At 49.4% G+C, this 13,491-nt stretch overlaps 2 protein-coding genes across 4 annotated transcripts in view; one reads left to right on the forward strand and one right to left on the reverse strand.

Moving 5' to 3' along the window:
* Positions 1-327: 327 nt before the first annotated feature.
* ZFYVE19 (zinc finger FYVE-type containing 19) lies at positions 328-7,106 on the reverse strand. Of its 3 annotated transcripts, XM_029237250.1 has the most exons (11): positions 6,958-7,106; positions 5,596-5,717; positions 5,373-5,426; positions 4,870-4,988; positions 4,628-4,773; positions 4,171-4,279; positions 1,989-2,198; positions 1,477-1,556; positions 1,067-1,165; positions 804-925; positions 328-721 (listed from the first exon to the last, which is right to left on the reverse strand). In XM_029237250.1, the coding sequence occupies exons 1-11, from the start codon at positions 7,009-7,011 to the stop codon at positions 643-645; spliced, it is 1,194 nt and encodes a 397-aa protein (XP_029093083.1). In that variant the 5' UTR covers positions 7,012-7,106; the 3' UTR covers positions 328-642. The 3 variants fall into 3 exon arrangements, 1 of the variants encoding a protein (XP_029093083.1); XR_003795825.1 differs by lacking the exon at positions 328-721 and having other exon boundaries at positions 883-925; positions 1,477-2,198; XR_003795824.1 differs by lacking the exon at positions 328-721 and having other exon boundaries at positions 803-925; positions 1,067-2,198.
* Positions 7,107-7,274: 168 nt separating this feature from the next.
* The window catches only part of DNAJC17 (DnaJ heat shock protein family (Hsp40) member C17), a 38,326-nt gene continuing 32,109 nt past the window's right edge, over positions 7,275-13,491 (forward strand). Inside the window, exon 1 of the mRNA XM_029237251.1 lies at positions 7,275-7,465. Coding sequence (XP_029093084.1) covers positions 7,388-7,465 — 78 coding nt within the window. The 5' untranslated portion in view covers positions 7,275-7,387. The remainder of the gene's footprint in view (positions 7,466-13,491) is intronic.

Below are 13,491 nucleotides of genomic sequence, written 5' to 3' on the forward strand. Positions count from 1 at the left end.
ATGCATTCACTGCTTGTGCATGCAGTGTTTGAGTATGGTGGGGCCTGGGGGCTAAGCTGGGCTGCCCAGAGCAGGATGCACAGTTGAGTTCAGTTCAGTAGTATGAATATTCATGCCTACTGCGTATGAGGCCACCAGGATGGGTGGGACTGTTCCTGCCTGCAGAAGCTTGCAGGACGGCTCAAGCCTTTTCCTCACTCTACAGGACTGGACTTACAGCCTACTCTGCTCTTGCCACCTCTCCAAGGCCTAGGCTCAGGGCCCACAGGGTTCTATAGATAAAAGATGCTGGGTCCAATGAATCAACATACTTTATTAAATGCTCTAAGTGCCAGTAGAGGGCCCTGGACCCTTGAGCAAGTTTCAGGACTCCTCCTTGGATTCAGGCTGGTCTTTCCCATCATGCCTCTCACTCCTAGTCCAGACTTCAATGCTGGAGGCTCCAGACTTCTGCCTTCCCTCTGGCTCCTCCAGTCATCGTCTCAAATGCAGAATCCTTCCTCCTTCCAGGGACGGAGGCTCAGGAAAGAGCGCATTCATAAGCAGTCTAGCCTGACATGTTCTCCCATCAGATGCCCTGGGGGGCACCCCAGCTTGTGTGACTGCCTGTAGGATGGCCTTCCCGGGAGGACCAGGGTTCCCTCAGTGCTCTCGGCTTTTATGCTGGGGGTGGTAGGCAGATGTCTGGTGCTCTTTAAGTTCAAAGGCATCATGGCCTTCCCTGTGGAGCACAGATAGAGGTCAGGGATCACAGGTGGCCCCGCAACTCTCCCAGCCCCAGAGAACATTCCACCTGCACCCACCGGAAGCAGCGGACACAGTAGAGGTCTCCGTCACAGCTAGCACAGCGCAGGGCGGCATCCTCATTGCAGATGCAGCACCAGGGAAGCTCCTCTTCCTCAGCCTCAGGCCTGGCGGCCACGGCCTGAACATTTGGAGAGCAGGGAGGAATGGGGGACATAAGGTACCCAATGGGGTCTGGGAGGGCGGCTGGAGGAACAGTCGGCCAGGCAGGGAGGGGGGCTGTGGTGGCGGCCCGGGGGTCTGTGTCTGGGGTTTTCCTCACCTCAGGCTCTGCCCTGCAGGATTGGGCTTGGGGTCGGAGAGCTGGCTCTGCAGGGATGTTAAAGCCACTTGCCTCATCCAGGGCAGCTTCTTCAGTGAGCTGTGGACAGGGCGAAGAGGTACAGCTCCCCACTCCAGGCAGCCCCGCCAACACACAGTATTTCTGTGCTCTGTGGCCTTAGCTCTCAACCCATCTTCCTTTATGTTGTCTGTGGCTGCTGATACCCCATCTCAAGGGCCCAGGGGCAGGTCTGTGTCACAGGGGCAGGGGGGCCCAGCTAGAACAGGAGCTGCACAGTGACTAGCCATCGAGCCCCAGAGCGGAGGCAGAGTGAATGGGGTCAGGTGGGTGGTGGGGCAGTGTGGCAGGGACAGGACAAGGGGTGGTCAGGTGGGTAAGGCGGGGCCGACCTGCTGAAGGACTCTCTGGATGGCTGTCTCCTCATCCTCTTCGTCATCACTGTCTGGAAGGCGGTAGTCCTGCAGGGTCACTTGAAGAGGGAGAGACGGGAGCAGGGGAAGAGGAGTGAGGTTGAGAGCTCACCTGAGTGGCTGTACTTCTGCCCCCAGCAGAGGTTTGGTTTCCAGTGGCACGTGTTCCAGAACTGAGCAGCCTTTGCAGCCATTCTGATCAGACCCTGCCCCACCATGCTGGGCTGGAGGGCATGAACAGAAGGCTCCGTACCTGAAGGGACCCAGGGTCCCCTGCCCCCTGATGGCTACCACTTGTTCCTCATCCACTGCTTTGCCCCAGCACCTTCCTCGTGGTTCTGGGTGGAGCTCGATAGACCCCTGGGCACAGGGACCCCCAGCCCCTGACTCAGCCTGGCAGGGAGTACAGCCACTGTGCAGTTTGGCCTGAGGGTGAGAGTGGGGAGGACTGCCCAGTGGACATGAATGAGTGGCTGCTCCCCAGCCTCTACCTCTATCGGGGTCGCGTCCCCGCAGCACGGCTAGGCGCTTGGCGAGGGCCAGGATCCGCTCCTGCCTTGTGTTCTCCTCCCGAAGTGTGACTGCTGCCTCAGCCAGCAGCCTCCTCTTCTCCTCCTCCAGGGACCAGGTGGCCTGTCCCTTGCAGCTGGTGCTCTGGGCCCCTGGGTCCCCCTGGTTGAGGTCATTCTGGATAGAGGCGGCTGGAAAGAGTGATGCATTCAGGGAGGCAGACATTTCAGGATCTCTCATCAGAAACCACTGAGCCCGTTTCTCAACGTTTTAAAAAAAAACACAGATTGGGCTTCCCTGGTGGTGCAGTGGTTGAGGGTCCGCCTGCCGATGCAGGGGACACGGGTTCGTGTCCCGGTCTGGGAAGATCCCACATGCCGCGGAGCGGCTGGGCCCATGCGCCATGGCTGCTGAGCCTGCACGTCCGGAGCCTGTGCTCCACAACGGGAGAGGCCACAACAGTGAGAGGCCCGCGTACCGAAAAAAAAAAAAAAAAAAACCCACAGATTATCAGCTTTTTGTTCAACAATAGCTCCTGTGGTTTATATTACAAATAAAATTAGTTATTTCCTCCATTATCCCAAATGTAAAAAACTAGTAATCTTAGACATTTCTTTTTCAATTATATCCATCCCACCCACCTGATATTTTAACATGCTGCCCTTAGGGTGGTTGCCCCATGGTATGAGAATCACTGCCCAAAAGGAGCAGGATATGGGGAGGTCAAGGTCCAGCCAGGCTCTCTGCCTTACAGGCTGGAATCAGCATTTCCAGGGAGCAGCGCAGAGAGGACATGAGGGAAGCTGAGGTCTTGAACGTCACTAGGCAGGAAGAATTTTACCAGAGTGGGTGTGGCTCTGACATGGTCCCCTTTAGCTCAGAGTTTCAGAGTAAGATGTTTGAAGTCAGTCAGCTTTGGGTTCAAGTCCCAGCTTTGCTACTTAATAGCTGTGTGACCTTGGTCAAGTTCCTTAAGCTCACCAGGCCTCAGTTTCCTCATTTATCAAATACGGATAATAACAGTTATTATAGGATTACTGAGGCTATTCAGTGAGATTGTATCTCTAAAGCAGGGTTTCTTAATCTTGGTTCTATTGACATTTTGGACAGGATACTGGCATACCTTGTTTTATTGAGCTTCGGTTTATTGCGCTTCATGTTGTCAGATGATGGTTAGCAATTTTTAGCAATAAAATATTTTTAAATTAAGGTATGTACATTGTTTTTCTAAACATGCTATTGTACACTTAATAGACTACAGTATCGTGTACATAATTTTTACACGCACCAGGAAACCAAAAAATTTGTGTGACTCACTTTATTGCAGTGGTATTCAACTGAACCTGCAATATCTCTGAGGCCTGCCTGTAATTCTTTGTTGCGGGGTTGTCCTGTGTATGTACGATGTTTAGCAGCATCCTTAGCCTCTGCTCGCTAGATGCCAGTGGTACCCTATGAGTTGTGACACCCAAAAAGTCTGCAGACGTTGCCAAATGGGCCCTGGAGGGAAAATCATCCATGGTTGAGAACCACTGCTCTGAAGCTTTTGAACAGCAGTGTCCAAAAGAATTTTTTAAGATGATGGGATCATTCCATATCATGGCTGTATTTGTGCTGTCCAAGATTGTAGCCACGAGCCACTTGTGGCTACGGAGCACTTGAAATGTGGCTGGTACCACTGAGGAACTGAATCTTAAATTGTATTTAATTTCAACTAAACGTAAATAGCCTCTTCCTCCTCTTTATCATCGTCATCATCGTTGTAGAGAACATTCACTAAGCATTTACTATGAGCCAGGCAGGGTCCTAAGCACTACTGGATTAGCTCATTTCCTCCTCATGACTTCCCTGTGAGGTAGGTTTTACCACACATTCCTCCATTTTACAGATGAGGAAAGTGAGACTTAGGTCAAGTAACATGCCGAGGGTCACACAGCTAGTAAGTGGTAGAAAAGGGAATCACTGTCTGAGCCTAAAGCCCACATGCTTATCCACTAGGCCTACACTGGCTCCCACTGGAGTAAACACTCAATAAATGGTAGCCTTTGTAATGTTGACTATTCTCTGACTGATGTTCACCTCCCAGAGCGTGGGCAGCAGAGCCTCTCCCACCTGGGGAAAGAGTCAGGGCAGATCCCTGGGGGAGCTAGGTGGAGAAGATACCTGGGCCTCCTCGTTCCCAGCTCTCATCAATAGCCACCTCCGCTGCTAGCTCTGTCAGCAGATCCTGTGCCTGCTGGGCCTGGGTCCTGGTGTCTGGTGGCTGATGTGCCTGCTCAGAGGAGGGAACCTCAGTGGGGAGCAGCGTAGGCAGGAAGCCACACCATAAGGCTCAGAACAGTTTTAGGTCAGGGGTGGATGCTGAGGAGTTCCCAAAGCTCAGGGAAAGGGGACAATTCCAGAGCCCACATAATCAAGTAGGTCTGGCAGTCCCCAGCAGGACCAAGGGGCCACTCTTTCCTGCCCCACCCAATCCTGCTGCCTGTCCCTGGTTCCTTGGTCTGGCAGCAGGCCTCAGGAGCAGGAGGTACTCCTGCAAAGTATCTAAGCATACACGTATCTGGGCTTCTACTGGGTCCTCGTCCCAGGGCCTCCATCCCTCCAAAGCCACAGCACTCACCAGCTGGGGGGTCTGAGAAGGTGGAACTCTGCCCTGCAGTGAAGCAAGCCGTGCCTCCATCTCCTGGGTGGAAGGGATGGAACCCTGGGGTGCATCCCTCAGTGCAACTAGCCTGGCTTCTATCTCTGCCTGCGAGGGCACTGACTCTGCAATTGGCATAGAGAAGCCTTGTAAGATCCAGAGGAATCCTAGTCCCACGAGCCCTGAATAGTGTCTTTTCCACCCTGTCTGCCCCCACTCACTGGGCTTGTTCTCCTGGCGAAGCCGTGCTAGGCGCTCAGCAATGACTTGGTCTTGCTGGGTCAGTCCATGGCTCTGGGGAGTGTTGGGCTTCTGCTTGGCTTCCAAGGCTGCCACACGCCTGGCAGGATATGAGATAGAGGCTCTTAAAGAATGCAGAAGGGAGGGGTGAAGGCACTCACTGTTTCCCATTCAAATCATTTCTAGGCAGCTAGGGAGGCCTCCAACAGACAATTTTCTGTGGCGCTTGCTCCTGTCACCCTGCAGCCCAACCCAGCTGACCGACGGGAGAGTCCAGATGAGAGGGTGAGGTCTACCAAGAATCTTTTCTGGGGAAAGGACTGGTGAGCTGCTTTCTAAGCCCAAGAGGGCAGTCAGGAGCCTGAGAGGTAGATATTTTCCTGATCCTGTGTTCATTTGATCTGTAGGCTGGGAAGAGACTCCTACCCTATGGCTCCCTTGTCCTTTCCCCATCCCCATTTGTCTCTGTCCCTTCAGCACTTACTTTTTGTAGTTCTGAGGTGGTGACCACTTGGAGGCATTGGCAGGAGCAGATCCTCTATAGAGAAGAAATCTGGTGTCAGAAGTCACCTGCCATCTGCCTGTCAGTGTCCCCCACCCCAAACACTTCCTGGGCTGACCTCTAGACATAGAGCACAAGGCTGTGAGGCCTGGCCATCTGCCTGCTGCCATGCTTGGCTGAACCCTCGACCATATTGGCTTCTCACCTGGTCAGAACCTCATGGCACTGCTTGCAGACTTTCTGTTGGGTGTTTCCAGCCCGGGGAACCGCTGCACTGAAGCTAAGGCAGCCGGAACAGAAGGCCCGGCCACAGTTCTTACAGCCGTACTACAAGAAACATGAAGCAAGGGGTCTACCTCTCACCTGCCCCTGCAGGCTCCTCCCTGGGACTCTCCAAACACACACAGAGAGCAGACACTGGAGTTGTGACCAGCTGCTGGGAGGAGGATGAGGAGTGGGGCCCCTAAGGACTGGGGAGAGACAGGGGTGGAGGGTAAAGCGATTCCTCAGTCTCCAGTATTCTATTCAAATCTCGAAAGCTTCACGCAAAATTCCCATGCTTTCTACTCTGTCTTCAACTCCCTGACACTGGAGTGTAAAAGACAAATAGGCAAAGCCCCATGCTTCAGGTCACTGACTCTTCAAAAAGGAGAAACAGTGCAGAGCCCATGCCTTCTCTGCTCTAGCAAAGATGAAAGGAGGCTTGACTCAGAATGGGATGGTAACAGTAGCAGCCTCCATTTATTAAGCATTTACTGTGTGCCAGGCACTAAACTCAGTACTTAACTTTCACCACCTGATTTAATCCTCACAATTTATACACACTATCTTACTTATTCCTGATGACCACCATTATTATTCCTATTTTAAACGGGGTCAGAGAGGTACACGACTTGCCCAAATCAAGGTCACCCCATGAATGACAGCAGAGCTCAAATTTGGATCCTGACCACTTTGACTCCAAAACCCAGGTTTCTGAGTGCTACATGGATCTGCTTCCCTACCTGCTATTCATTCATCGTATCTGGTTCCTATCTCCTGGTCACAACTGAGGCTGAGGAAGCCTGCAGTTTACCAGGGAAACTTGGCAGGTCTGGCCTGAGGACAAGTGAGACTTTGCCATGGTGCCCTGGGGCAGGAGAAAGGGCAGTAATCTAACTCAAGAAACCGGGGAAGGGCTTGCTGGTGACGGTTTCAGAGCAGAGAGAGCAAAGGGCATGGTGTGATGGAGAGCAGGCTGTGGAGAAGCAGGGTGGAGGGAAGGAAACAGCCGGATCCTACACTTGGCAGACAGAAAAGCCTAGATTTCCAAAAATGACAGGAGCCCAATTTACAGTTTATGGGGAACTCTCACCTCCAGCACCTCACTGGACCCTCACACCAACCCCGAAAGCGAGGGAGTGTTAGCCCCACTTTATAGAAATGGAAACTGAGGCTCAGTGACTTCATCAAAACCACACACCTGGAGAGGGCCCGTAAAAACAAGCCTGCGAACTGCAAGTCCTGTGCATTTCCCTCTACTCCGCGCCCTCCCTAGCCCTCTAGCCCCCGGGGAGAGAAGACTCGCCTCCTTCTTGAAGAGGGTGAACTTGACAGCGCAGCCGTAGCACCTATTCTCCATCGTGGTTGCCGGCGCGGCGCGGCAAGGTCGGCGGAGCTGAGCTCCTGCGGCTCATATCCGGGACCCCGTGCACCCTCACCCAACCCCGCCGTTACTCTCCACGCCCACTCGCGCGAGCCAACCAAGGCCTCCGACAGGAGAATCACTACGGTCACCTCAGCCCGAGAGCACCAGCGGCGGACGCGAGGGCTGTTGGGAGTCGTAGTTCATTCACTAGTGCCCGCTTCCCTCAGAGGCGGTCAAGCCTAGTTCAGATCACGACATTTCCCAGGAGGCTAAGTGCCTTCCTCAGGCTTGAGGGGTCGATAGTCCCCGAGAATCCCCACACGCTTAGGCTCTTGGGAGTTGTGGTACTAATCCAGTCAGGGTTGGAACCATGGCGGTGACCAAGGAGCTCTTACAGATGGACCTGTACGCGTTATTAGGTATCGAGGAGAAGGCGATGGACAAAGAGGTGAGAACTGGGGCGAGGAGGGCCGATCCCGAGCGACCTGGCGGGCTTTCCCGTCTTGGCGCCTCGCCCGAGGCTGGCACCACCAGCTTTCCACGTTCGGCCGGGCCCTGAGTGGGGAGCGAGGGGCGGCCCGACGGCCTCAGGTGGGTTCCCAGACCTTTCCTGAATGGTCTGAGGGCCTCACGAGGAAGAGGGGGCACGAGAGGGAGGCTCCTAGCGCGGGGAACTGTACTGTGCTCTCCCCGTGGCCCTTGCCTAGAAGGGGCCGCGGGTGAGTCTGTGACAGACAACCCTAGCCTACTTCCTGCGCCTGCGCAGTGTCAGCCTTCGATTCCGCATCTATCTAAACTGTGGCGGGGGAGCTTCATTGTCTCTCTCTTGCTGGCTGATTTAACTCTGCTTAGAGCCTAGGGCGGAAGAAAGGCCAGGTCTCAAGGCTCCTCCATTCCTTTTTCATACCCTCCGTGGCAGTGTGACCTATGACTCTGCCATCTCTATTTTCTTTTTACATCCCAGCCCTTTGACTCTTTTCAAGTAGCAGATGCTCAGGTGTTGCTCTCTCACCATGTGCTAGTGGGCCAAAAGCAGGAGGATCAGAAGGATAAGGCAGATGACCTAGAGTTTCACGGGAAGGCGTTGATAGATGTGTCAGGGAGTGGGACACTGATCAAGCTGTAATTAAGATTTATGTTACTTTCCCCTGGATTATGGTGGTAGCTGTAGCAGTGTAGGAAGGGGAGGCAGATAAGTCACCAGATGGAAATTAATGCCTGCAGATGCCCCTGTACCTCCAGGCTGCTCTGCTCATCGGCAGAGCTTGTGAGAAGAGGAAGCTCTGGGGCAGAAAAGCAGGGAGACCCATAGGGCCCTTGAGGAGGGATGCTGTCAGCCTGTACAGAACTGTTCCCTGCAGCTGCAGCTGAAAGCAGAAGTGGGCCATGGGGATGTATACACAGCACCAAAAGCATCTGTTACACCTATCTCATAAGTCTTAAATTTTCACTATTAATAATGCCTAACACCTATATAATACTATGTGCTGGACACTATTCTAAGTGTTCTACATTTGTAAATTGTTTAATTAGTACTTCGTTAATAGTGAGAAATTACTTTGGACACTTCACACCAGATCTAGCCAGTGTGTTGGAACCTCGAAGTTGAGAACTCCTGAGGAAGGCAATTAAGAGCCACTGATGTATATATTAATCAGAGAAGTGACGTAATCAGATTTTAAAGAAAATATTCAACATCAGTGTGCAGAAAGGACACAAGTAGGGGGTGGGTAGAGGAGCTGCCACTAGGGGGTCAGGTGGGGCTGTTGTCTAGGCAAGAGGCCAAGGTCTAAGCAGCACAGTGAGGTTGGGATTCAGTTTTCACTCAGGTGAGATAAGGGATAGGTGAGACGACTTTTTTAAGGGATAGGTGAGATGACTTTTTTTTTTAAGAATTTTTAAATTATTTATTTATTTATTTTGGCTGCGTTGGGTCTTTTGAGTTGTGGTGGCACGCGAGGTCTTCGTTGAGGCATGTGGGATCTTTCTTTGAGGCGCGTGGGCTTTCTCTCTAGTTGTGGTGTGCGGCTTTTCTCTCTAGTTGTGGCGCGCGGGCTTTCTCTCTAGTTGTGGTGCGCGGGCTTTCTCTCTAGTTGTGGCGCGCGGGCTTTCTCTCTAGTTGTGGTGTTCAGGTTTTCTCTCTCTAGTGTGGTGCGTGGGGTCCAGAGCGCATGGGCTCTGTAGTTGCAACTTGTTGAGGTGCGCGAGCTCAGTAGTCGTGATGTGCGGGCTTTGCTGCCCTGCGGCATATGGGATCTTAGTTCCCTGACCAGGGGTCGAACCCGCGTCCCTTGCATTGGAAGGCGGATTTTTTACCACTGGACCACCGGGGAAGTCCCCTGGAATCATTCTTGATACCTCCCTATCCTCTCACTCTTGCATCTAGTCCATCACCAGGTCCTAATGAATTCACTTCTCAAATAATCTCCAAACATGTTCATTAATCTCCATCTCCACCACCACCGCTCCAGCCCAAATGCCCATCAACTTCCATCTGAATGATTAGAGTGGCCTGCCAACTCATTTCCCTGCTTCCAGTCTATTCTATTACACTCTGTTGCACTCCTCCAATTTGTTCTACTCACGGAAAATGGAATAATCTTGGTGCTCCTTTAAAACCCTATTGCACTTTTAATAAAACATGCAATAGAATTTCTTACCCCTTCTTACATGCTTTTCCCTCTGCCGAGAACACTCTTTCTCCCCTTCTGTTAACCTGGGTTGCTTTTACTTGGCTTTCAGAACTCAGCTTAAATGGCACTTCCTCAGAGAGGCCTTGCCTATTGTACTTTCATAGCAGCCACTTCTCCTTTCCAGCACTTATATCAGTTTGCAAGCATATATTCATTTGTGTGATTATCTATCTCATGCCTTACTCCCCTCTGTACTCTTAGCTCTGAGGAGCAGGTCTGGTCCATTCACTTCTGTAGCATCCCCTTCCTGGTAACTGGCACAGAGTAGGCTCTCAATAAATATTCGTTGAATGAAGGAAGTAGCAGCTAAGAGCCCACTGGAACAACTTGGCTTGAGAATCAGGAGATCTGGGGCCTCATTCAGAGCCTGACTTTCCTCAAATGTAAAACGAGGGAGTTGGGCAAACTATGACTTCAGGGGTCAAATGGCCCATGACCTGGTTTTTAATGAGCCATGAGCTGAGAATGGTTTTTCATGTTAAAACGATTGTAAAAAAAACAACCACAACTCAACAACAAAAAACCGAATAACTCAATTAAAAAATAGGCAAAGGACTTGAATAGACATTTCTTCAAAGAAGATATATAAATGACCAATAAATACATGAAAAGACGTTCAGTACCACTGGTCATTAGATAAATGCAAATGAAAACCACAGTGAGATACCACTTCATACTCACTAGGATGGCTATTAAAGAAAAACAAAAACAGAAAGTTACTAGTGTTGGTGAGGATGTGGAGAAATTAGAACCCTTGTACATTGCTTGTAGTGCAGCTGCTGTGGAAAACAGTATGACAATTCCTCAAAAAATTAAACATAGAATTACAATATGATCCAGCAATTTCACTTCTGGGTATATACCCCAAAGAAATGAAAGTAGGGACTCAAACAGATATTTGTTTTTTATTTATTTTATTTACTTTAGGCTGTGTTGGGTCTTCATTGCTGCACGCGGGCTTTCTCTAGTTGTGGAGAGCGGGGGCTACTGTTTGCTGTGGTGTGTGGACTTCTCACCGCGGTGGCTTCTCTTGTTGCGGAGCACGGGCTCTAGGCACGCAGGCTCAGTAGTTGTGGTTCGCGGGCTCTGGAGCACAGGCTCAGTAGTTGTGGCGCATGGGCTTAGTTGCTCTGCGGCATGTGGGATCTTCCCGGGCCAGGGATCAAACCTGTGTCCCCTGCATTGGCAAGCGAATTCTTAACCGCTGTACCACCAGGGAAGTCCCTCAAACATATTTGTACACCCATGTTCATAGTGGCATAATTCACAATAGCCAAAAGGTGGGAGCAGCCAAAGTGGCCATCAACAAATGAATGGTTAAACAAAATGTGGTATATACATACAATGGAATATTATTCATCCTTGAAAAGGAAGGACATTCTGACACATGCTACAATATGGATGAAACTTGAGGGTATGATGTTGAGTGAAATAAGCTAGTCACAAATGGACAGATATTATATGGTTCCTCTTGTACAAGATTCCTAAGAGTAGTCAGATGCACAAAGTAGAATGGTAGTTTCCGGGGGCAGGAGAGTGAGTGTGGAATGAGGAGTTAGTGTTTAAATGGTACAGAGTTTCAGCTTTACAAGATGAAAAAAGTCCTGGAGACTTATGGCGGTAATGGTTGCACAATATTAATGTACTTAATGTCATAGAACTATACACTTAAAAACGGTTAAAATGGTAACTTTTATGTTAATATATATTTTATTTTATATATGTTTTACAATAAAAACAACCAACCAAAACAGAATAAAAACAAAGAAGAACATATGTCACGGGAATTTAGAGAGTCAGCAAGTCCCAAAGGTAGATGTTTTTGTTCCCCATCCAGCCCTAAGGGAGACAGGTGGGGCAAGGTATCATTTTCTTGTAGGAAAGCTTTGAGTTGAGGACCCAGGTTTGGTGTGGAAGTTCTCCAGGGGAGAGGATAACGCCCCAGGAATCCAATCTCCTCCTAGAATCTCAGGCAGTAAGCCCCAGGTTCTTATGTGCTAATGCACATGTGCCTGTGTGCGTGTATGTGCGCACACACACAGGACAGGGCCGGGCCCTAGAGCCTGCCAAGATGAAGAGTAGGTCATGGATTAATGCCACTTGCAAACCTTGAAGAGATTCTGAATTAATCTCAGGGATTATTTAGGTGACTGCAATGGCCTTCTAATCCTTTTCCTAGTTCTGTTCTTGCCCCCTTGAGCCTCTTCGCACAGCAGCCAGAGTGAGCCTTTAGATGGTAAATCAGATTGTGTTACCTCTGCTCCCAGCTCCCCAGGGGCTTCTCATCAGTGTTAGAATGAAGCCTGAAGGCCCTCCCTGGCCCTTGAGGCCCTCAATGCCTCTCTTGCATGTTCCCTACCACTCTTCCCTTACTCACCGGGCTCCAGCCACATCAGTCCTATAATTTTTTTTAATTGTGGTGAAATATACATAACATGAAATTTTCCATTTAAACCTTTTTTTTTAGTGTACAATTCAGTGGCATTAAGTACATTTACATTGATATGCAACCATCACCACTATCCATCTCCAGAACTTTTCCATCATCCCAAACTGAAGTTCCATAACTTTAAACGTTAACTCCCAATTCTCTTCTCCCCTCAGCCCCTGGTAACTACTATTTTACCTTTCTTCTCTATGAACTTGACTATTTTATGTACCTCATACAACATGCAAATATATAGTATTTGTTTTTTTATATCTGGCTTATTTCACTTAATGTAATGTTTTCAGGTTTCATCCATTTTGTTGAATGGATCAGAATTTCCTTCCTTTTTAAGGCTGAATAATATTTCACCATATGTATATACACATTCTGTTTCTCTACTCATCTTTTGATGAACATTTGGGTTGTTTCAACCTTTTAGTTGTTGTGAATGGTGCTATTAGGAACATGAGTGTATGAATATCTGTTCGAGTCCTGCTTTCAGTTCTTTTGGGTATGTATCCCACAGTGTAATTGCTGTATCATTAAAATTCTATGTTTAATGTTTTGAGGAACTGCCATACTGCCTTCCGCAGCAGCTGCACCATTGCACATTTCTACAACAAATGCTCAGTCGTTCCAATTTCTCCACGTTCTTCCCACCACTTGTTATTTTCGGTGTTTTGGATAATAACCATCCTAATGGATATGAAAGAGGCCTCCAGTGATATTTTTTCAAACTCACCTAACACATTACTGCTTCATGGCCTTTACATTTGCTAGTCCTTCTGTTTAGAACATCTCTTTCCTGGTAGTTGTATATCTCACTCCCACATCTTATTCAGATTTCCATTCAAGTATCACCCCCTACCCTCTCAAAGGCTTTCAGAAGTCGTACATCTAATTACTACACATTGTATTACATGCCCATTTGCTTACCATTGGTCTCCCCCATTAGAATGTAAAAAATCCAGGAAGGAAGAGACTTACTCTTTTATGTTTACTGCTATGTCTCTAGCACCTAGAACAATGCCTGGCCCTTGATAGGTGTTCAGTCAATCCTTGTTGAATGATTGAATATGTATTATTACTTTCTTATGCAGTCATACTTTGTGGCAAAGTGAAATTACTAGACCAATCAAATATATTTACCAAAAGTAAATGTATTTAAAAGCTTTTTCAAAATTGTCTTTCAGAAAAGTGGTGCCATCTTATACTCCCACTGGGTAGGCAGGAGATCACCCCATCTCTCAGCTGGCAGCTCCCAGCCTGGCTCTCGAAAACAGCATGCTGTGTGCCCAGTGCCTTGCACACACACACACACACACACACACACACACACACACACACACACAC

This window comes from Monodon monoceros, unplaced genomic scaffold (genome assembly GCF_005190385.1).
Source record: "Monodon monoceros isolate NGI ecotype Baffin Bay Population unplaced genomic scaffold, NGI_Narwhal_1 Super_Scaffold_21, whole genome shotgun sequence".
NCBI lineage: Eukaryota > Metazoa > Chordata > Mammalia > Artiodactyla > Monodontidae > Monodon > Monodon monoceros.

Coding starts and splice junctions, on each gene's coding strand:
- ZFYVE19 (XM_029237250.1), bottom strand. CDS start 7,011: ATGGAGAATAGGTGCTACGGCTGCGCTGTCAAGTTCACCCTCTTCAAG. Junction 5,718..6,957: donor TCACCCTCTTCAAGAAGGAG/GCGAGTCTTCTC, acceptor TGTTTCTTGTAG/TACGGCTGTAAGAACTGTGG. Junction 1,557..1,988: donor GGGACGCGACCCCGATAGAG/GTAGAGGCTGGG, acceptor TCCCTCTTCAAG/TGACCCTGCAGGACTACCGC.